Below are 25,070 nucleotides of genomic sequence, written 5' to 3'. Positions count from 1 at the left end.
GGAGGAATTCTAAAATCTGACCTCGGAATTCTACCACCCACCTATGGTGTCAAGATCACCAAATACGTTCAGAAAAATAAGGGATGTAAACCTGTGGGGCAGAACAGAGGACCCTGAAGTAACCGCAGCGCTCTGACCACGAAATGTTTGATGGAAGTGTCAAACACATATAGGAGATTGAAAACCCAAACTACTTAATAGATGAATGAAATTAAGACCCACGTCTTTCTCACTGTAAAATAAATTCAAAGACCTTAATGTAAAACCTGAAACTTTCAGAGGGAAACAGGGATGGCAGGAACCTAACTCTACTGAACAGGAAATACCCCCCAAATGACAAATGAGACTACACAAAATTAAAAGTGTCAGCAGAATGTGCAGGCATCTTGCAAAAGAGGATAACCTTTGAGACAAGAGCCAGTGTCCAGATTTTATGAAGAACTGCAGAAATTACATATTCCCTCTAAATGACAGGGAATGAGCTAATGAAACAGACAGCTCTCAGAAGAAACACACATAGCCAGTAAATGTTTACAGAAGTGTTTGGTGTTCCGAGCCATCTGGCAGATGAAGTCTGTGTGGAGGGTTCCGTCTACCGTAAGACCTGAACGTATCACTTCTGAGCAAATGCTCGGGACGGTGCATCGTAGTGCAGAGATAATTGTGTTCACTGCTGCTTCAGCCATTAGAGCCAGGACAGGGAACCAGCTTAGATGCCCCTGAGGTGAATGGATAGTAAAAATAGGGTACACAGTGGGGATCTGCAATTTGCAGGAATAATACATGGATCTGTAGGTTTTTTTTTTTTTTTTTTCAAAGCAAATTGACCCAGACATAGAAAGACTGCATGTTTGTCTCATATATGAATTTCAGCTTTTAATGCACAGGCACACAGACAGACTGGGGAGAGGAGTATGGGTAAAGATTGAGAAATTAGGAGACTAAGAGAGAGGGTAATTTTTCTGAGGAAGGAGAGGACAAAGGGGGTCCGTGTGACGTGAAAGCAGAAAGGAGACTTAAAGGGGGAGGCGGGAGGGCGGGCGGGGTCAGGTGGCAGGGTGGGGGAGGGGGATGTGGGGAAGGGAGGCGAGCAGGGAGGAGGATCAACCAAGGCAAATTTTGCTTGAAAATACGGTAATGAAACAGTACTGTGTGTGCTAATTTAAAGAGTAAGTAATAAGGGGCTGAAGGGATGGCTCAGTGATTAAGAGCCCTGGCTGCTCCTCCTGAGGTCCCAAGTTCAATCCCCAGCAGCCACTGTAATGAGATCTGGCGCCCTCTTCTGGCCTGCAGATGTACATGCAGGCAGAAACACAGCATAATAAATAAATCTTAGAAGAAAACATAATAAAAAGCATGGGCAGTCAGAAGGATAAATCTCTATGCAGTCATCGATCAAAGCTAATTGTCCACATGTTGGTCTGTGTTTCAGTCTCTTTGTACATGTTAATAATGTTCACTTAAACACATACTATGCTGTAAAAGTGTACATACATTTCGTGTGTTTACTTTTTAGATATGTGCTTTTTAATATCATACAATGCTGCTATTTGTGTATTTAAGTTTCCCCCCTACGTTCACACACTGATAAGACTGAAGAGAAATGAAAGTGTGAACTTCCATTGCTGAGATGTCTGTGTATGTCAAATGCACTGTGGTGTAGTTGAAACAGTTATGTTAGAAGGCGGATGGTCTATAAAATATGGTTCTAAGTCATCAGTCGCCTCTATTGGTTCACGTTATTTTAAAAGCAACGTGACAATCATTCGTTCACTTTGGGATGGCTCCTTTAAGCTAGCGCACACTAGAAATACCCTGCCCTTGCCCTTGTCCGAGCATTGAGCCAAGTGTCTTTATTTACAGCTGGGCTCCAAATGCAGAGAACTCAAAGACATTCACTTTGGCCAGTGTTACAAGATCTCAGATGAAGGCATGATTGTCATAGCTAAGGGCTGCCTGAAGCTACAGAGGATATACATGCAGGAGAACAAACTGGTAAGTACTTGTTCCCCTTTGAATGCCTTGTGTTTTGTTTACAAATCGCCTGCTGGTTATGAGTGGCAAATTCTACTCACTGAAGAAAGAGCAGAGATCTCCTCCAAACCGTTGGATCGTGTGGTCGTTAAAGAGTGTTGTTCAGGGTTGTAAAAATAGTGCTCTATTGTGTCTTTAAAGAACTCCGACAGTGAACTAACTCAGATAAACTGGAATAGATAAAACTTGTTAGCAAAACCTGTTCAGTTTCTATGGTCCCTCTAGGAATTATAGTAATTCTAGATTAAGAATATTTTAATGCTCGGAAATATATACACTTAAAAACTTTTATTTAGAATGGTGAAAAGATAGGATCTAGTAAATCTGGCCAGATAATATTGATAATTGCATGAGTTTTCTATTTTAAACACATGCATGTGTCTCACAGTGTATCAATACACTGCTCAACTTTCTTTTCTTGAGATGTAATCACGTAAGATTCATTGTTTTTATTATATCCATAAAGCTGTTCATTCATCACCAATATCTAATTATAGAACGTCGTCTTTATCAGATCAATCTGCTTATTAGCTGTCCCCCCCTTCCCCTTCCCTAGCACCTGGTACCTGCTAATTGATTTCCTGTTTTTATGAATTAGCCATTTCATGTTTTGTAGAAATGGAGTCACATAGTGCATGATATTTTGTGTCTTTTTAAAAGTTCATTCATGCTGTATCTTGTATCTGAATTTCATCCCTATTTATGGCTGAATGAAACTCAAAACTATTTAATTTTACCTGATAGGAATATCATATCAGTTACCAGGAAGCATTTCCAGTGTTGAAAATTATGGATTTATAAAAAGACTTGCTTTTAAGTTTGGCATCTCAAAAAGTAAACATTTTTGTTGCCCTTTTCAGTTTTTAAACTTCTAAACTTTTTAAACATTGTGAGATTATAATTACAACAAATCCCTTCCCTTTCCTGCATCCTAGCCCTTCTATATGCCCTTCCCCACTATCCTTCAAATTCATGGCGCCTTTTCTGTAATTGTTACTGCATACAGACATACTCCTACATATAACTTGTTCAGTTTGTATCGTTGTTTGTATGAGTGTTTTTACTGTTGGATACCCGGGCAGTGCGCTCTTCCTGGAGAGACCTCCTCCCCCTCGGTATTGGATACCGGGGCAGTGCGCTCTTCTGGAGAGACCTCCTCCCCCTCGGTATTGGATACCCAGGCAGTGCGCTCTTCTGGAGAGACCTCCTCCCTCGCCCCCAGCTCCGCCCCCCCCCCATTGTCTGTCGTTCTTTTTGTAGGGTTGAAGTTTGTGGGTCTTTCTCCTCTCGTGTATTTGGCTTGTCTTTTGGTGTCATCATTGCTCAGCTGTCTGGGTGGTCACGTTGGTGATATTTATGGGCGTAGCTTCTGACCTTACCAGGAGACATAGTCTCACAGCAGAGCCCCTGGTCCTCTGGCGCTTAACAATCTTTGTGCCTCCTCTTCTGCAATGTCCCCTGAGCATGAGGCGAGGGGCTGTTTTGTAGGCGTGTCTGCTGAGGCTGGGCTTCCCAATTGCCTTTTGATTGCTGTGGTTTTCTGTAGTGGTCTCTGTTTATTGCAAAGAGAAGTTTCTCGGTGAGGGGTGAAGACCACTTATCTGTGGATATAAGGACAAATGTTTGTAGATAGTGGTTAGGGGTTTTGGTGGTCGTCATGACTTCTCTCATACTGAGTAGTTAGTTAGGTTTCCAGTACCAGATGTGGTTGGTCTTCCTCTTACTGACAGGCTTTAAAGCCAGTAAGAGATCTGGGGTGATTGATCACTGCTCTGTGCCTGGGTTATCACACTGTGTGGTTCCTAGGTGTCACCATTAGGTGCAGCTGTTGCTTGCCTCCTTCCTCTGGAAGCGTTCTTGCACCATGAATGCTCGTCCTCAAGGAAGACCTTTTCATTTTTAAGTGTCATAAAAATGCCTGACATGTACAGATCTCAGTTGTAGAAGGGGTTTGACGCATCACCTCTCCTGTTGAGATGACACTATTTAAAAATTATTTAAACATTGAAGCACTATGAACTAAATTAAGTGCTTTTATTACCTCAAAATATGCTTTTGCCCTGAAAATACACAATAAAAAGCACCTCACAGTTCTTTTTCAAGTTAAATAATCATGTGAGGGTGTGTGAGGTTATAGAGAGTTAGGTTCTTGCTTAGATAAACTGATACTTTTCCCTCACTTGTGTGTGACCCAGGAAAAATTATTGAAGGTCATTAAATTTCATTTGCTAACGGTGTTATACTGATATTTGTCTTTCAGGTTACAGTTGAAGATTAAATAGCATAAGAGATACTCTTTTCTTAGTGTAAATTCTGACACATAAGGTACACTAAATACATATTTCATCATAACTGAATTTATTAAGCTTTTGTTTTAATGACACACAGCATAAATTAAAGATTGTCAACCCTATTTTAAACATTTTCTAGTCTTTAGTAGGAATATTTGTTGAGTAGACAAACCAACACTTGTTTTCTTGTAGGTAAGTACAGAGAAATACTTCTGTTATCACCATGGGTTTAGCCAGTTGCCTTTCAAAGGAGGCGCTGTTCATGGTGGGAGGTTATGCTTAATTTTATTGCTGTTTTTGTCCAGGTTGTATTACAATGAAAAGTATGCCATATATTTAATCCAAAGGAAATAAGATTGAGTTTGGTTTTTATTTCTTGGGGGGTTTAAAATGTTGTGATAAACTTTGAAGAGAAGCCAACATCATTCTCATTAAGGTTCTTGGAAGGCAGTTAAGAACACATTGAGATCTCCTGGACGATTGAATCACAGATAACTAACTAACTTCCTGCAGGAGTTAATAATATTTATGTAATAAAGTGAAGTATGTTACTAGTCAACTGTTTATGTTTTGACAAGTATTGGCCTTAGTCAATTATATTAACTACTAATCGAGTACTTAAGAAAGTACACTTGTCAGAAAGCAAGCTGTAGAGTTTGACTTTTGCTTGGATAGGAGTTCAAATGTCCTCTTGGCGGGTTCTCAATCAATGGGATCCACTATTAGAGCTCCTGCTGTACCAGTTGGGCACAGCTTTCATGGTAAGCTTGGCCTGTAGGTGGCAGCATTGTCTCGGTCTACGTTTCACTGACAGCTTTCCCCTGATGCAGCTGTACAGATGACTGCTAAGTTTCTGCTGATGGGAGGCTTCATTCGGAACTTTTGTCTTTCAGGTGGTATTAATAGGGCTGTTATTGCTTTTTATGTCATATGATAGTGATTTCATGAAGACTACTACAGGTTGAAATTGTCTTTGTATGTGACCCAGAAAGAGACTAGAATGTTCTTATATTCAGGGAGGGTGAGGTGTGGGAAGAAGGGAGGGATACAGACTACAAAAGAGCAGTCAATCTGTGCCCACCACACAGATGTTGTCGATATTCTGCTAAATTCTCTGCTGCTTTTTGGAGCATTAAAGCAAGGTGGTTTAAAATCTGTTGTCTTGCATTGCTGTTCTCTCATTTTCTATTTCCAAAAGGAGCCATAATATGACTTTTAAAAGCATTTACGTGTCCACGTGAATAACAGGGTATGTAATTGTCTTCACATGTCATTTATATCTCTTGTCATATGGTTTAGTGTCTGATCTCACAATATATGTACAGCCTATACTTGGCATTTAATTTAATTGTTGAGGTCTAGCCAGAAAGACTATGCAATTCATTTTTATTTTTGATCTCCCATCCAAATACTAACCACCGACCCTGCTTAGCTTCCGAGATCAGGCGCGTTCAGGGTGGTATGGCCGTAGACCCATTTTTATTTTTAACTGCTACTTATCTGTCATATGTATCCTGCTTTCTATTCCTAATTGAAGAACCAATTTGTTCTTGGCATTTTGTTGTCAGAGGCAATATTGCAGTAAAATTTGTGTGTAAGCCTACTGTGCGTATATGGAAGGGTTTCTGTAGGTATAGTCAAAGGGCAGCCACACAAGTTCACTTTCAATTGAGTTTTACTAAATGCTAGGTCTCACGCACTGACATGATTTAGATGAGCTTCCTGCTAACGGCTTGTCATTTCTTTTGAAGGCAGGGAGGATCTTGTCACCTTTTTTTGCCCTTCCCTTTCCAAGTGTAGACATAAAATAGATACTCATTAAATACTGGTTTAATGATTTATGGGTTACTTTTGAATTGAACATGATATTAAAATGGATTTATTTAACTACTTTGGGAGCGTACTTTTAAAGAGAAGATACATTTGAACAAGTGAATAAAGATTTATAGTTTAGAGATGCAGAATCAATAGTTTTTTGATTTAAAAAAATACAAATAAGTAAATTTCTGTGTGCTCCTTTCCAAGCCAAGTTAGTCAGTGAAGTTGTAATTTGTTTAGAATTTGTAATTCTTACCGTGTGTGTGTGTGTGTGTGTGTGTGTGTGTGTTTCTCTGTAGCAGCCCTAGCTGTCCTGGAACTCACCCTGTAAACCAGGCTGGCCTCAAACACATGGAGATCAGCATACTTCTGCCTCTCAAGTGCTGGGATTAAAGGCATTGCCTGGCCAGATATACAATTCTTGTCAGGATTATGTTAGCTTGTATATTGTGTTAATAAATTGGCTTTATTTTGTTGAAATAGTATTTGAAAGATGAATATAATTAAAAATAGAATTACTTAGCAGGATAATATCTTTCTATACTGTATTCTAGGTCTTATCATTCTCTTTTCAATTACTTTACTTAAATATTTCTGTGATGCACCAGATCACATAAATGCACTTAGTCTGTCATTTTAAGTGCATAGAAAACCAAGAATGAATGTGTGTTAAGTTCCCACCTACCTTATGTGCCAGTTGCATGGAGTACAGGCAATGACTTGGATAATATGCAAATAACTTTTCTTGGTTCTGCATTAATTTTTTGCCCTGCAGATTTACTTGCCTAATGATATTTGTTTAGTTATATTAAAACTAGTTGATAAACTCGAGGAAGGCAACTGATGATGCCTCGATGGTAGCAGCGCCTCAGAGGAATTTAGCTGGGTGTGAAGTGCTCTGACACAGACAGCCCATCCTGGAAGTTGTAGGTGGATTATGTTCAGAATAGGACGCTCCAAATACTACTTTTATATTTTCTTCTAAAGTCACGTTTGTGGCAAATTTCGGATCTGCAGCTCAGTAGGTAACTCCTGGTTGTTGGAGGTCTTCACTTATGTCTCTTCATGATTCTGATGTGTAATTTTACAATTTTACGTTCGTCGGATTGCCAGTTTTAAGAAATGAGAAAGGTGTGAGCGAATCAGATTATCTCCCAGATCCAAGAGTGGAAGTGCTGTGTGCTCTGTGCTCGCTCGATGCTGGCACCAGGGGATGGTGTGTGGGGATAAAGAATCGCAGCATTAGGCTTGGCAAACAGAGATTTATAAGGCTGGGTGCCAGAGGGATGCTGGGAGCTTGTCAGTTATGAGCACTTGTTTTCCTCGGTTTCCTTCTAGCCTGCCAGTCAGCAAAGGAGAGGTATTTGGATCTAGGTGGAAGTTAGGCCAATGTTTTTCTTTATTCACACTAATGAGATGCCAACATTTTAAGGTTATCCGAGACTTAATTTCATTTCTTATTTTAGTGGTTGGGCTTACACAGAAGACTTGGAAAATTAGCTCCCTCCCCTTTTTCACCCTTTAAATTGACCTCTCTGAATGTAGTTTACAAACTATGTTTTAATCTGGTTTACAGATTCATAGTTTACAGCTTTTCCATGATTTTATTATCACTGTTTAAAAGATGCATAACCGTGTGTGCTCTGTGACATACCTGGTCTTCTTCCAGAAGCTGTGCAGGCTGTGTCCCCGTGGAAGCCGGTGTGGTGCTGCTGTCACTGTGGGTGCTGCAGGTTTAGCTACGCAAGTATGAAGGTTGTCCACATCTCTCTGTTTTGAAGTCTTTGCTTTTGTAAAATGAAAATTACTGTAGTGTATTTGCAAATAAAGTCATCATACATTTCGGTTCAGGCAGCCATTCAACAAACACTTGCCCGGTCCCTAATCTCCATTATTGAACTTCGGTACAGGTAGAATAGCCGTCTGGAGTCATGGAAGTCTGAAGGCATCTGAAGTCTGAGTGTGCCCGAACCTTCTAAACTCCTGTCAGTTTCATTTTGATGGACTTTCCTACCACAAACAAGGGAAAAGACCACAACAGAGTTGAAGTTAGAAAAACAACTAGCTTTGTGTTTCCTTTCATGACTCATGTCCTTATTTCTGCGTTCTCTCCATCATCGCCCGATCAGTACCCTACTATACTCTCCTCATGATACATTATACCCAGAATTACAGTGGTACACGTGTGTGCATGTACACTTAAAGGCTAAGATGTGCATATGAAGGAGAATGTGATTTTTGTCATTCTGAGATTGAGTAATCTCACTTAACATATTTTTATGTTTATTTTCCTTAATGTTTTATTTTACCCATAATTACAGCTATTTAGATATATGCATGTTTACATTACAGGCTGAGACCTGCATATGCAAGAGAACATGGGATCTTTCTTCTTTCTGAGATTAGGTGACCTCATGTAATATTATACATTTTAAGGCCATCCGAAACTTTCCTGGTTTTCCTTTTCCTTTAGAGTTGAATAATATTCTCTTTTATGTGTGTGCCAGATTTTAATGATTCATTTATCTGTTGGATTTCCAGGCTATTTCTATTTTCTTATTTGAATAAGAATATTTTCTTACGTTGAATAAAGCAACAATAAACCTAGATTTATGTGTCTCTGAACATAGATGCCGAAATTTTCAAAAAAATAGTTACAAACCAAATTTAGGAACACATTAAGAATGTCGTGCATTATGACCAAGTGGGTTTCACCCTAGGGAGGCGAGATTGAGCCAACATGTGAGTCCGTAGATGGAACATACTGTCTGAATAAAGTTTTCCAGAACCTTCGAGCTGATGCTGGAAGGCGGCATCTGAAAGAATTCGGCGTGCTTGTGTGATGAAAGTCCCTCAGGTGTCAGGAGTAGATGGAACAGACCTCAAAGTGACAACAAGTGTGTACCGTAGACTGTTTACAACAGACCCTCAGCCTGGAGCGAGGCAAGGGTGCCCAGGCTTCCCTCTTACTGAGTGTGGTGCTTGTGGTACCTGTAACAATTAGATAAGCAAACTGAAAAGAAAGGTAAGCATAGTTAGGGGAAAAGTCACTGTCAGAATTTGCAGGTGACATTAATTTATACTTGAGACCTTAATAGAACTTACTAGAAAACCCTTTACAGCACCTGTATAAAACACTAGTAGCTTTCATTTATAACAACAGTGTACTCTTAGAGAAAGAAATTAGGAAAAGTATCTTGTTTATAGTAGCTTAAAAACAAACAACAAAAACCAAAGAACAAACCAACAACATGCCTAGGAATAAACCCAGCCAAAGAAAAGAAAGACCTCTCTAATGAGGAGTCAGAGACACTGAAGAAAGGAACGAGAGGCTGTAGTGGGGAATGGAAAGACCTTGCCTTCCTCCCAGACGGACAGAATAGTGTGAAGATAGCTATACTACCAAAGCTACTTACAGATTTAATGTAGCACACACACTGTAGCGCTGTAGCCAGGGTTACTCTGGCTGTGCTGAAATACCATGATGGAAACAACCTAGGGAGGAAAGGGAAGTCAGGACAGGAACTCACACAGGGCAGGATCCTGGGGGCAGGACTGATACAGAGGCCACAGAGGGGAGCTGCTCACCGGCTTGCTCCTCCTAAGCCTACTTTCTTTTAGAGCTGGGACCCCCAGCCCTGAAGTGGACCCACCCACAGTGGGCTGGGTCCTCCTCCATCCGTCACTAACTAAGAAAGGGTCCTACTGGGTTCCCCACAGCACAGTCTTCTGTTCTCAATTGGGGTCGCCTCCTCTCAGGTGATTGATTCTGGCCCGTGTCACGTTGACATCAAATTAGCCAGAACATATTAAAGTTCTGATGTTGTATTTCACAGATGTAGATTTAAACACGTTCAAAGATTTACACAATAGCCAATGCAACTCTAAGAAGTAAGAACACGTACACCACTTGTGCTACAGAGATATAGTGGTGAGAGCGTCCCAGTAGTGGCAGAAAAGCAGTCAGGGAGGCCAGTGGAACACAGCAGATGATCTGGAAATAAGCCAGTAAAGGCTTTGCCGCCTAGCTTGAGAAAGGTGTCAAAAGCATTGAATGGAAAAAGATGGCCTATTCAACAAACAGTGCTGGCAAAAGTAGATCCCTACCCGCAGAAAAGAAATTGTATTCTTGCCTTTCACCTTGTACAAATATGAAATCAAAATGGATCAAAGACTTTACAACTCCAAACATTGAAATTAACTATACGAAAACCTTGGTAGCCTCCGTCTCAGAGACATCCGGGTAGGCAGGAAGTTCCCAAGATGCACAGCAGCTGGACCAAATGAGCTGACGAACTGCACAGTTTTCACAAGGGGCTTTAAAATGCTCAGCTTCCTTAGCCATTGGGGAGACTCACACCACAACCACGCTGCAACACCACTTTATCCGAGTCAGGATTTTCTTTCAGATATCTGAAAGAAATTAAAAAATACTTTTGGATTTATCATCACCATCATCAGTGTGTGTTTTGTCCAGATGTCTGTCTGTAACCAAGTACATGTGTATTTTGTCTACATGTGTGTCTGTAACCCAAATCCTTGCCCTGTTTTTAGGAAGGCCAGTGCAGGACACTGATACCCTGGAATTACAATTAAAGATGGTTGTGAGCCTCCTTGTAGGTGCCGGGAATTGAACCTGGGTCCTGTGGCAGAGCAGCTGGTGCCCTTCACCACTCTGTCATTTCTAGCACCATTCCCTATAATTTAAAAACCTTGTTATGGTTCCCTCCCCCTTAGGAACTCTATAGTCTTGTAGAATCAATTATTAGGGAATGAGTTACCCAAGTAACACATAAACAGAAACTTTGTGTACAATAATATTTGATTCTCCCTCCCTCCCTCTCTCCTTCTTTCCTAATTTTTATTTTTTCTCTTTTGAGGATAGAATGGCATTTGGATAACTAAGGGGGAATTATTGATTCTGGCACCCTGCACTGCTACTCTTTAATTAACCGAGTTGCATCGTGAAGTGATAATCCTTCCATAGCTTTTTTATACTTAGTTCAAGTAAGAGTCATCTTTCTCATATTTTAAAATGTAGTGAAAATGACCACTTTTTACTAATGTGATTTGAGTTAGACTTCTGTGCTTATGTGGGAGTATTCTTGTAGTAATGTACTAAGAAGCTATGATGATTTTAGGGTGTTTGTAAGGGCTCAGTAATGCTGACAGTATAGGAATGTGGATTTCCCATCCAGCTTCTCCATGGTAGTGAATAACTTTGGGTGTATTTCCTAATTTCTTCAGCTAAGTTTCAGCTGAGCACCTTCCCCTTCCTGTAAATTCACGTGTTTTTGTGTCTTTTCTTTTGCTGTTATAGACGGTAACTTTTCCCATAGTTTTAAGAAACAAGTTAAAACTATGTTAATGCTTCTCCTCTAATCCCAAGACTCTTCATTGTGAATGAATGATGTTAATTATTCCTTTGTGTTCCCTATGAGGCTCTTCTACACTAACATTAAATTCCTTGTGTAGTAGTGGTCATGCACATTTTCCCACTGTTTTAAAGTTAAGAAAAAGCTCTGTTTCTTCATAAAGAACAAAGAGATGGTGTTTTAACTGTGTGTGATTTTAGAAGATCTGTAAACTTCCCTTTAGTGCATACCAGGTAATGGTCTCTGTGTGTGTGTGTGTGTGTGTGTGTGTGTGTGTGTGTGTGTAGAGAGAGAATGTTTATATTTTAGAACTTAGAAAAAGTTTTAATGGAAGTTGAAGAGTTATCAGTAAAATGTTATCAAAATGATTTCCTTACTGCTCATTTTAAACAAATGATTGTTAGTAATGTCTTAAGGAAACCTATACTCAGAGCATTATTTAAATAAGACTGCTGGAATTTATTTTCAGCCCTAATCTATTCTCACAGGAAATCAGTGTGAGAATGTGTGCTTTAGCAGTCAGATCGAGCTCCTCTGGTGAATGTGTACATTGTTTAGGGAGATGGTTCTGTTTTTCAGCCACGAAGGCAATATGCACTAGAAAAAACCCTTAAAAAATGGGAGATTTCATGTGCTGTTTGACAGCTGTCTCCTTTAAGGTTTAGAGTTGAAATACAATACATCGTATCCTCTGTTTTGTCCTGGAAAGGGATTTAAACAAACTTTGTTTAGCACTTGTTGAATATGTATTTCATAGTAACCACCATGAAGTTTGCAGCAGTTAAGAAGATGAAGAATCAAAGATAAAAGATAGACATTCAAGAAGGCTTGGTTTCACAGTTAGCGCACAGTCTTTTCTGCTGTCACTGTATCCTAACCGTGTACCCAGCAGAACAAAAGACACGGAATTAAAAATTGTGGGAGCCGGGGCACACTCTGCTGCCAGCACGTCACTTGGCCCATAGGCCTTGTCAGGTCTCAGTTTGATGCCCTTTATTCTCTCTGACAGATGTGAGGTAGGGTCCATGAGGGGGAAGTCATTACTAGGGAGAGGGCAGTGTCAGATCAAAAGTAACCAGTGATCAAACAAGGTAAAGGGCTTCGGAAAATAGGCTGTCTTTGTGGCCTCAGCACCTGCGCGGTCACTGAAGGGAATAGCCCTGCATGTCAGGGCGAGTTGATTTCTTTGTTGTACAGTGAATTAAAAGTCAGAATAGAAGCTTAACTGCAGTGCAGAAGGTCTTTACTCCATAGTTCTTGGGCAGTTTGGTTGTTTAAATTTTTATTTTTATTACTTGTACATAGGTGTGTGTAAAAGTCCTTCTCTGAGGAACAATGCAGTGAAGCCGTAGCCGCTCACTGTGATGTCACTGCGTGTTTAGTGAAATCACTGTTAAGTAAGTCTCGATGCAGGGTAGCTGGGCTCTCCGCGTCGCCGTCTCTCCGTTTCTGAAGCACCTGGTTGTAATTTTAGTCAAATCATTTCTGTAGTTTTAATAGTGACATAAAGTGTGCTCTCGTGAGGTCTGGCACTCAGCGGATCCCCTCATAAGGAAGCTTGGTCCGCTGCATCACTCAGTGGTTTGAAACACAAGTGCATCTAAGAGCTTACATCTTAGTTTAGAGTAACCACCTCCACCCGCCATGGCAGCTGTGAGTGCGTGTGTCTACAGTGGGGTTTCGTGTGTGTGCTTGACTCTGTCATTGCCCCCTCACCCGAAGCCGGGGATCCCCCCACCTTGCTGTGCAGTAAACACACACGGAGCCATAGTTCCAAGCATCATAGTTAAGCTGTGTGCTTATCTGCCTTTTCTCCTTCAAACGCTGATATACATTTTATGTGCTGCATTTCAGGCCTCTTAGATGCTTACGTCATTTTGTCATGAAGTCCTGGAAAGGGCATTTATTTGAAGCTGCTTGCTTGTTGAGTTAGAAGAGCCGTGGTACTGCCTCATTACCTTAAAAAGTAACAATTGGCCTAGCAATCTGTTTCTACGTTCATTGTTGTTTGAAGTTACGTGTTTGGTTTTGACATATTTAGATAGCAAATTCTTCACACATGCAGAAATACAAACAAAATTTTTCACACATGCAGAAATACAAACAAAAGTCACTATCTTCCCATGACTCGATGTTTGGTTGTTAAGTATGAATTTGTTATAAACTTGGGAATTTCAGAATTTGATACTGAACTTACTGATGTTTTCAGTTTTATTTATATAAAAATTGCTTAAAATTGAACTGTTTATCTAGGTCTATGTTGACTCAGAGGAATATATATTGAGTTAGACATATTCTGATTTTTAAAATTTCATCGACATAAAATGGCATGCAAATAAAGCATTAACAATCCTTCAAGAACCCTGTATCTAAGTCATCGGCTGGAGCGTAGTTCACAGCCGTCACCACCCTGTACTCTTCCTCATACCTGTTGTCACACGAGGGCGGCGAGGGCCCGGTACCTCCTCTCCCTTGGTTATGTTTTCTTGCCTGTTTTATTACGTCTGACTATGTGTCAGGATGATAAACTGTTTATTTTTTTTTTTTCTTGTTCGTGATCAGAATTTTAAGATCACTAATGATTGGTAGATGTGGTGTTTTAGTGGGTATTTCAGAATTTAAGAAGGTTAAAATTTAATAGGTTAAGGAAAGTTTAATTTGAGAATGATTCTAACTTGACTTTCAGTAAATACTCTATTATAGTCTTATGTTAGCTATTCAGATGTGTAGATTGAGCTTGTTGGTCCCATGAGTTTTTCATCTTCCATTTGTGAATTGTGTGCACAGATTTTGTAATTAGGCCTTGGGTCCATTGTTTCTATTTCCTGCAAAGCTGTGACTCCATGCCCAGCTTAGAAAAGTTATATTCTTTCGGGATATACATTGGCTGACCAGTAATCTGACCAATTACCAGTTTACTATGGGGGCAGTGAATTCAAACTTACCAAATTAATTTTGTGAAATTTCACTTCCTAGCTTATATTGTTACCAGTAATTGAATAAACATAGCCAATGTCATTTTTCATAAAGATAAATTAATTTTATTAATTTCTTTTAATAATAGCTTTTGGGGAGAGAAATGAAGAAGTACAATAAATATTTAGGTCTTCCCCCAATTTTAAAACCACCCATTTTCAGAAAAATTAGTATTTTTTTCTGTCTTAGTTAACTAAATTTGTTAATATTAGTGTAATAATTAGTTTTGGTGAAATAAAACCTAATAAAGCCCAGCCATTTACTGCATAACAATGTTTAGTCAATAGCTGATGACATGCACTCCAGTATCCATAAGACTATGTTGCTTTGTGATGTCACAGTTAGGTTTTGTGTATACCCACTGTGGAAACAGGAAGGCAAATGCCGCATTGTCCTTACCATTGGAGGTATAAAGCAGTAACTCATTGAGTGATATTTAAAGTGTCAGATAGTTTCATGAATATAAAATTATAAAATTCTTTGCTTTTCTCAATGTAGATTAACCCAATGGGACAAGTTAATGATTGGCAAAAGTTACTTTGTGGTGTAACAGTATCCATCGATTTGCAGTCATTGATTTTTGAGATTTGGGAGAACAGATCCTAAGAATAGGTTGGAAATTAGGGAGTGGTGTGATATTTTGTACCCAATGCATTCACATTGGGAAGTAAATGATGCTCTTTACAAGCTCGGTTATCCTGTGAAAGAGATGGTCTTCGGCTCCTTTGTGGCCATCAGGCATGTGAATAAGTTACCTCTTCTAGGCCCGACCTCGGGCCTGTTGTTCACTGACTCATGGACCATCTGTTGAGCAGGACAGCTGACTTCAGACCCTTGGCTAGGCATCTGTGGTACACCTGTGCACCTTCCAGCATTCTGGTACTTCCTGTCAGGTGTCTGCTGGAGAAGGCTCTTGCAGACGCTTTGTAGCTTTATTAGCTGTGTTGGCACCTGGGCGTTCTATAGGTAAGGGACTTGAAGAATTGAGTTTCGGTGTTACCCATTGGCTAGTGTTACCTTTGGTTTTAGAATTCTGTCATTCACTATGTCTTATAGCTAGCTTTCTTTCTAATGGGAACATTTAAGTAGGTAATGCATTTGGCTTTAGCACAGGGGAAACTAGATTTATAAATCCATTGGTTTCCTTTATTACAGTAATATTACTAATTTCATAAAAGATTTATTAAAAAAGCAAGTGATTTACATAAACATGGTAGTCACGTGTTAAGTGGTCTGTACGGTTCCTTGTCTTCCTCCTCCTCCCCGACTCTGTCCCCCTCCCTCTCCCCTTCCTCTCTCCCTTTGGCTCACTTGTCCATCCTCTTCCTTCTTCCCTGTCTCCTTACCTTTTCTCTTCTTTTTTGAGGCAGGATGTTAGTGTGTGTCCTAGGCTGTCCTCAAACTAAGGGGTCTCCTGCCTCTGCCTCCCTAGTGCTGGATTGAAGCCTGTGTTTCACAACCTGGTGTATATCTTCTTTTGACGAATATCTGTCAAGTATTTTTAAGCTGGGTATTCTGTTATTCTTGTTGAGTCATAGGAATGCATGTTAAGTATTTCCCAGGTACATTATCTGTAAATATTTTATCTTTTCATGATTGTGTCTTTTGATGCACAGAAGTTTCAAACTTTGTCTTAATATCTCTCTTCTTGCTTTTGTTAACCCCACTTTGTTACTATCACATCCAAGACACTGAGAGTAAATTCAGTACTCTGACATTTTTGCCAACTTCATTCAGTGCTTCCTACCTCTGTCCCGTTCTCTTTCCTTCTCTCTTGTTGGTTTTGAGCATTGAGCCTTGCACGTGCATGCTGGGAAACTACAGTGCTGAGCTGTACCCTCAGTACTCTCAGGCAGGCCCTCTCTGCTTGTTGAAAGCTTTTCCACTGAAAGGTCTTTGGCATCTATTGTCAGAATAACTTAATGGAATGTTGGATAGTTTATTTCTGGATTCTCTTTGCTATCTGCCTCAGTGTCTGCCTGTGTGCCAGTATTTTCCTGTTTTACTTAGTACACTTTTGCAATAAATTTTTGATGGAAAAAGGGCTAGACTTCCAAATTAGTTGTCAGTATTGCTTAATCTAATTGGCTGGGAGTGTATGAACTTCAGGATATATTATTCTTTTTCTGCAGAACTCTGACATTGGGATTCTTACAGGGATTGCATTGGATCTATATGTTGCTTTAGGTAGAAAAGTTATTTTAATAATGCTAGGTCTTGTATGAACATGAACTCTTTCTAAATTTTTAAATCTTTAATTTCTTTCAGCAGTGTTTTGCAGTTTTCATTATAGGAGTCTTTCGCTTCCTTGGCTAACCCCCCCCTCCCACTATTGTGTTTCTGTTGATACTCTTGTAAATAAAATTGTTTTCAACTTATATCTTTCTGATGGTTCACTGTTATTATTTAGAAGTGCATCAGATTATTATGAGGTAGTTTAGCATTTTATAACTTTACTAATATCATTTGTTCCAGCAGCTGTGCGTGTGTGTGTGTGTGTGTGTGTGTGCGTGTGTGTGTGTGTGTAAGAGTGATAATACTTTCTACCTTCCTCCTTTTGCTTCTGTATTTCCTTCCCCTCCTCCTTTTCTCTCTCTCTTCTTCCCTCCACTCCATTCTCTTTCTCCTCCTCCTGTTTTGTTGGGGATTGAAGCCAGGGTCTCATGCTGGGTAGCCCAGGCATTCTACAAAGAGTGTTGTAGTTGTAAGATGACAATAGGAACATATTTCCCCTTTCCAAGCAGGATGTTCTCCATTTCCTTTCTGCCCTATGTGTGCTGGTTAGGACTTCACTAGTACTATTCTTGATATAAGTGCGTGAGCTGCAATCATTGTGGTTTTTTTGTTTTGTTTTGTTTTATTTATTTTATTTTATTTTTTTTGGTTAGGGGAAAGGTTTTTGGTCTTTTGTCATTGAAAACAATAACAACTGTGGGCCTTTTATATCATAGTTATTTGTGTATTCGTTTTTTTTTTTTTTGAGTCAGTGTCTTTCCATATTGTTCAAGCTGGCATTGAACTATTGTGAAGCAGAGGATAGCCTCAAACTTGTCAATTTCCTTCCTCATCTCCTTGAGCGCCAAATTATTGTGTGCCATTAGGCCCTATAGCCTCAGTTTTTATCCATCATTATTGTCCAAAATGCAGTGTTCATAGTTTTTATTTTGTAGCTACAAAGTGACAAATGCTTTAGTGATGCTAGCCTTTTTCTGGTCCAGGAGCCTTAGGTGTGCTATCTTTTTAATATCTCTGGTGACAGTACAACCATCCTTAGGATGCTAGATCACTCCTCATCCTGTCAGAGCACATTCATTAAGCAGTTGTGCGAGGTCATAAGTGACTCAGGAAGAGAAGTCATGGGTTAGCACTACTGTCTGGCAGCATCAGCACTTTCTTATGTTTTGGAAGATTTTGTAGTTCGAAATTCCATAATTAGAATAATTCTCTACTATGTAAAATACAATGTAGTTTTCTGTTATAAAAACATTGGTAGTATTTACACAGAGATAATTGCTATTGTTCAGTCAAATTTGTTTTTAGTTTTTGAAATTTTATATTTTTAAAACAATTTTTGCACTTCTTTATTCAGAAGTTAAATTGCCATAAAACTTTGTACTTTCTAGTTTTCAGTCTTAACACATTTCTACTAACGGGTCCATTCACCCTCCTTTGTTTTTGCCTTCTGAAACTGGGATGTGCCAGTCTGTTCTCTGGAATTAACATGTTCTTGGGTGTATCCAGCTGCTTGCTATACTGCACTTAGATCGCATCTTTTAAGTTTTGTGGACTGCTGTTTTAGTTGTATTTGTATTACTTCAACTATTGAATGAATTGGGACACCCCCACTAATAACAGTTGTGACCCAAGTTTCACAACTTGATGTAAGGTAGGGAAAACACCAGAGTTCTGGATAACAATGTGCAGATGGACGATGGACTGCTGCAGGGTAGCTGTCAACATTGTTATTATGTATCTATAGGTGCATGTCTTTTTCCAGTGTTTTTCCTTTTTTTCTTAAGGCAGTGTCAGGCAGCCCAGGGTGAACTAGAATTATTTATATAAAAGCAGACTAACTTGCTAACTTCGAACTTCTGATTGAACCTCCGTGTCCTGGTGCTCTGATAATAGGCCACTGCCACAAATCCCAGCTAGCCATTTTTAAAACAGACACAGATGAGTGTTCTTTTGGATGGACTAGGGCAGCACTGGTGTGTTCGGGACAAGGCAGAGGTGGGCTCCCTCTGTCATCGTAGGAGGGAAATGAAATGCAGGTACCTCTAACTATTGGATTTTGATACTTTGTTTCTTCCATGTTGGCTTTGGTTAGCAGCACCGTTGTGGCATGGTAGTAGTCCCTGGCATGCTGGTGGGAAGCTGTCTCAGTGTAACTGGCTGGTGGCTGCTTATCTGCACACATTTAGCATGAAGCTTTGTTTGCTGATAGATATTAAACTCGTGCTTAAAAAAATAAATTTGCTTTCTTTTTTGTGTAGTGAAAATTGGTACTAGCTAATCCACTAAAAAGTTGACAACAATTGACTCTAATATGATGACATTCAGGAAGTTAGTTTCTTACAAGCTTCTCAAATTACTTGATTATTTTTTTCCTATCCCAGTGATTATGTATTTAGGAACTAATATTCTTATCATTCAGGGCAAACATTGTGAGAAGCACGAACCTATTTATTCTGACTTCATATTTAAATGTTTGAGTGAAGCTAAAAATGGTCAAATGTTCTCAATTACAAAGATTTCATTATTTTTTTCACATTCAATAGACTTGCTAAGGAGATTGAATTATTAAGCTCAATTATTTTTTTTTTAGTTCCCCTTTCTTTTCTTTAAAAAGAAAAGAAAAAAAAAAAACTTGGATGTTTTCCAAGAGCTCTGTGTGTGTCTGGGAAGTTATAATCAGTGATTCCAGTCTGAGTTTTATTGGGCAGGCTTGTCTGATGCCTGAAACCACTCTTCGTGTCCAAGATGATAACTGGCTTAGTTTTACAAAGCATTAAAATGGGGAGAATGTATTTTTTCATAGCTAGACCAGGCCTGGTGACACGGGCCATTTTGGGCCTGTGCTGCTGGGTAAAGAACAAATGAAATATGAAGATGCAGACAAAGGAGCCAGGGAAGCAAAGGTAAGGGGACAAAGAAAGCCGGAGGCGCAGGGAGGAGGGGGCACTGAGCCTCAGGGCCTTGAGTTGGACAGGTAGCAGCACAGGAAGATTGCAGGAGACGGTTCCATGTCGGTCATTTTAGAGAGTGCTGTGTTAGCTACGTCAATGCTCGTTTTAAAGAGACATCACTGTTAAGAATTTTTTCAATGGAAATAATAGGCCAGTAGGTCTGTTTTGGATTTAAGTAACATTTGAGCTCATGTTAATAAAGTTAATTTAACCACGTACATCTCAAGTACACATATTTAAGAAAAATACTTCTGCTGTATTTTTAGAGGTGTGTATTGCAGTAGCAATAATTACCTTAAATTCTGTAGTAACGATAGAGATTATTTACAGTATACTTTTAAGCCTAAAAGGTGAGGGTTAGCTATTATTTTAAAATACATTTTTTTTCTGAGAGATAATTGATTCCAATCAAAGCAATTACTGCTTTTTTTCCCCCTAATTATTTTTAGGAGTGCATAAAACTTTTACATTTAATTTTCATTTATCCAAAATAAATTCCTAATTTTAGAAATATCTCTGCAAAGAAATCAATAGTCTTCACATTAAATTAGATGTTTTATTTAGTAAATTCCTCTGAAAATACAATTAAAATGGGTTCGTTTGACACATTTTTGCATTGGAATGTACAGTGCAATTTCATTAGGTATGTAATAGATGGCTGTTGCTTCTCCTAGGCAAGCTGTAGATGTATTTATTCAGAAAGAAAGCAGTTGACTTCTGTTGTGCTGTAGGTATGATACTATACTATTAATTTTCATATTTGGAAAAACTTCTAAGAAGGTATGTGTTTAAAATGTGCCGTAGTGAAGTTGATCTATGTGATGCATTTTATTATTGTAGATATTTCCCTTTTTACACTTAATTTTAAGGACTAGACTGATTGTATAATTTTAGAACTTTTATATAGAACAAAGATAAATAAATGGCTTGTTTCAAATGGTCTTTTTGGAAGGCAAAACTATGTTCTCGCCATGCGTTTTTAGGGAGTATAGTCAGAGCAGATGTGTGATTAACGCTGGGTTTGGCCTTGATTTGGGGCATGTGTTATGTCTTATTTTTTAAATACATTTTTAAATTTCCCATGTGATTTTTAAAATGTGAAATTAAAAAGTACTTCCAAAACTTCCATTGCAGTGTTCCTGTCATAAATACAATGAAGCATAGGGAATTGTTTTAATAACTGTTCTGTGTTTGGCTTATCATTTGAATGCCTTAGAAAGGAAGACCAGAGATGGTCTTTTAAAAAAACACATCCTATTTAGCTTTATTTTGTGGGCTTTTTTTGTATACATATACAGAGGGCTACATAATTTTTCCTATTTATGATTACATTCAGTGTCAGAAATATTAAGCACAGTCTCGATGAGGGAGAGTCAAATATTTTATATCACATATAAATAGTAAAATTAACTAAGTGTTACAAAATAATAAGTTTTAAAACCATTCATCCTTTGTTTCAGAATTCAGCAATTTTTATGCCTGTTGATTATTGAGGGACCTTCCCCCATGTACCTATTTTAAAACAGTATTTGTTTATTTTGCATTAAAAATACCAAAATTATCAAGCTGCTTATAGTGAAGCTCTGTCTCAAAAGTATTAAAGTTATTGTAATAGGGCACATATTGAAGGGAACACAGTGTAAGATGTGTTAATAAACACTATGGGTCAATGTTTGTGCACGGGCCTGACTGCACACGGTACACGGTATGCAGCTGTGTGAAACCCTAATGGAGTCAGTATTAGTAACTGAGTGTTGCTTGTTACTGAGGATATGATATGATATGATATCCTGAGCATAGAGCTCATTATCATGCTTTATTGAATTAAGAACAAATATTATGGCATATCAGACATCTTTGTTTTGTAAGTGTGTTGTTTCCCTCCCATTTAGGAATCTAGTGGAGGGAAGCGCTCGGTCTTCACAGTTCTCCATTTAGTGTTACTTTACCACACTGCAGTGATTTCTCAGCTGTTTTGTATAAATTACGTTGGGTCAAGTGCGTGTATAATTTTATAGTTAATATTCTGTTACAGATTTTATGTTGATAAATGTGCATTCAAGTACCAACAATTTAATCTCTTGCAATTTTTCTTTGTAGGAAGAATGTATAACTTTTTGTATTAGATTTTAAGGTATACCATTTTATATTAGTATAAAACTATTATAATTCATGTCATTAGCAGCTACAATTTTATGTATAGGTCCTTGTAATAATATTTTAGTATAATTAGAAGTATTATGTGCTTGTTATCCTATGTCTTTATGAATTTAGCATACTAAAATATTTGGAGATTTTTTTTCTTGTTCTCTTCCAGGTGGACCCTTTGGTATAACCAATTTTTATTTTTTTAATCATAGTACGGGATTTTACTTTATAGTTGATTGTTAGATTATAAAAAAATTGCTGTCATTTAAAGGCTTTTTATAGCAGTTTTAAAGCTTATGCTCAAAGTTCTAGATATAATTTTAACAAACAAATGTGTATAGACTTAACTTTTGAAAAATTAATGTTAAATATTTTGTCAGTTTCTAAAAATCTTTTTCTGCCTTTATAGTGCTGGGTATTGAATTTTGAGTCTTATAATTGAAAATGTATTGCAGACATTTAATTTTGTCCTTGTTTGTTTAATTCACTAATATCTGATTGTATTTGCTAGACATACAAGTTAGAAATGGAAATCGACGCTCTTGCATGCACTCTGCTCCTTAATATACGATGAAATTGTTATTACAAAATAATCCAGCATGGTAGAATAGGAACAACAAGGAGTGCTTTACAAAAGGCTAAGAAGTAGAAAATTTGTTGGCTCAGAGTTAAAACTATTTCTTAAGTTACTTTTGCTCAGAATAATTTTGTTTTCTGATAGCTTAATAATTTCTTATAATTTAATGACCATAAATCTTGAACATAAGTAGCCTAATTTCTTTGAAACTAGGAATTTTTTAATGCTCTTTTCTAATTCTTGAGTTGATTATTTTATTTATAACATTATTGTACTGATTAAATAGGACTACTTGATTGACAAGTTAAACCCATCGACTCTAGTGTGCCTGGTAATTAGTAAGCATCGTTAAACAGGTAGTAAGTTGTGTTCTCTCCTTTTTGTATTTTAACAGTTATAATATGTAGTTCATGTTCAAAGGTGGCTATCATGTACATGCGTATTCTTTTGAGACCCTGTTGTTATGTTCATAGGGTGCACTAGGATGGTGAGTGAGATGCTGTCATTCATTACATATAGGTGGCCTGAGGGTTAATGGCCGCTTGTTTCATGAGTCATTTCTTAAGATACTAGGATGTAACTGTAATTTTTCCATTGTTGGTTATCTTTTAACAACATACTTGTTTGACCAATATTTCAAGATCAGTATGTCACATGTTTTCTTCCCATCCTTTAAAGTTTTTAATCATCTGGTAAGTCAAGAGACTTTGCTTTCACAAGGATGGGGTTTCTAACGTTTTTCACCAGTCATGATACATAGTGTTCACAAGTGACCCGAGTGGACTTCATCTAGTGTTACAAACTCCGTATGCCGAAGCGTCGAGGGCTTCCTGAGCGTGTTTCTGCTGGTCAGGCAGCGTCACAGACAACCTCCAGGGACGCTTTTGCTCATTTGGGGGGGAGGGTGAGGGAGCACTTCCAGTTCAAAGACGATGCTTCCAACACTATCAGTGCTGAAGCCATTTATACTGATGACGTACTCATTTTATTAACATATTTTATGAAGTCCGTAGTAAAGAGAAAAGGAAGGTTCTGGTTATAAATGAAAGGAATACTGGAGGAAGATGCTCCCATGTGTAGATAAAATTATGAGTTTTTGAGGTGAATTATGGTGCTGTTTTAGCTTATCTTAAAAATAGTTTGAGAGGTAGAGTATTCATTTGTAGTATAATAACACGGTGTATTTACTCAGTGTTATTAAGCTTATACATATGGTACCCATTTCTGCCTACTATGCAAAAGCACGAAATATTAAATAATACATGGATGAATTTTATGGTCTTACTGGGATATTTTTCTGAACAACAAACTCTGAACAGAGCAGAGCTAGGGCTAGATTGTTAAGTTGGTTCTTTTCCATCTCAAGTCCATCTCAGGGATCCAAGGCTGAAGTCTGAAGAGACACAGGAGGACGATTGCTTCTTTGAGTGAGCTTCTGTTAAAGGTTTTGCTTCATTAATGAAGAGGCCATTTAACCTGCTTCTTCCCGCAGTTTGATTATTTCCCCTCTCATTAGCAATGCTTTTGTCAGCCTGTGGATTGATCTGTTATTTTTTATTGATTTCGAGGATGTGTTCTCAGGGAACATAAGGTAAAATTGCCTGGCGTTTTTGCTGTTGTCAAAAACTGCTAAAAGTGAGGAACATCCCTTCCTTTTTAGTATTTCCTATTGTTAACAGTTTGGTACATGTGTGAATATTCTGATGATCTCCACTTGTCCTTCTCTTCCCCCGGAGTGATTTTCATGTCATGTAGATAGAAAACTTACATCATTCATTGGTTGCGCCACCTTGGTGAGACTGGAATAAGATTACAGATTTTAACGTGCTTCATAAAGCTTGAAAATACATAGAATGTGTTTGAGGATTGCAGTAATTTTGCATTGGCTCGTTTTCACTGATTTTTCTTTTTATTGGCTTAATTGGCAGTCCTGTGAAAAGGATGTTTATCCTTCAAATCTTGTATTGGTTTGAGTTCAGTTTCTAATATGGAAGGAAATATTCAAGCTATGAGCTTGGTTTCGGGTTATGTGTTTAATACAGTGTGGAATCTAGCACATGCTAGCCATATGGTTGGAATGGGTAACTGGTTCTCTCGTGCCTGTTTATAAACTTGCTCATGAGAAGGTCTTAAGGACTTTTGTAATATAGAGACTCCATTTTTTCTTGTAAGTATAATGTTTACAAAACTCCTTGATTATGCTATTTAATGTTGGCAGACAATATAAAGACTGTTTTTGAGAGCTTAATTGAATTTCTTTGTTTTAAATTACACTTCAGGAGGAGAAAATTTATTGAGAAGAATATAGGAGAATGTTAATACTTAAATTTGCTTGATTTCTTATAAGTATTTAGAATATCAAAGAATTTGCTTTAAACAATTTCTTGCTTTTATTTTAGTTGATGTTCATTTATTTTGCATTGATTTCAATGTAGAAGTACTGGGGGAAATCACAAAATTTACTCATCTTTTTTTTATACAGGAACTCTAATTCTTAAAAGCTTTAAAAAAAAATCTCCAAAGATAATCCTTCTTTTCAGCTTCTCTTTTGGTGGTGTAAGAATCTGTTTATTTTCTTCTTTCTCAGACAGGGTCTCACTTATCCTAGACTGGCCTTCAGCTCACAGTACAGCTGACGGTGGCATTGGGATCGCGGTCTAGCCAC

At 38.2% G+C, this 25,070-nt stretch overlaps 1 protein-coding gene across 1 annotated transcript in view; it reads left to right on the top strand.

The window, feature by feature from the left end:
• Positions 1 to 25,070, top strand: part of Fbxl17 (F-box and leucine rich repeat protein 17) — a 364,268-nt gene that overhangs the window by 28,462 nt on the left and 310,736 nt on the right. The window contains exon 4 of the mRNA XM_051190877.1: positions 1,864 to 1,995. Within this exon, the coding sequence (XP_051046834.1) occupies positions 1,864 to 1,995 (132 nt within the window). The remainder of the gene's footprint in view (positions 1 to 1,863; positions 1,996 to 25,070) is intronic.

The sequence above is a fragment of the Phodopus roborovskii genome, unplaced genomic scaffold (assembly GCF_943737965.1).
Source record: "Phodopus roborovskii unplaced genomic scaffold, PHOROB, whole genome shotgun sequence".
Lineage (NCBI taxonomy): Eukaryota > Metazoa > Chordata > Mammalia > Rodentia > Cricetidae > Phodopus > Phodopus roborovskii.
Note: the sequence above shows the minus strand (reverse complement) of the source record. Positions and strands in the feature narration are given on the sequence as shown.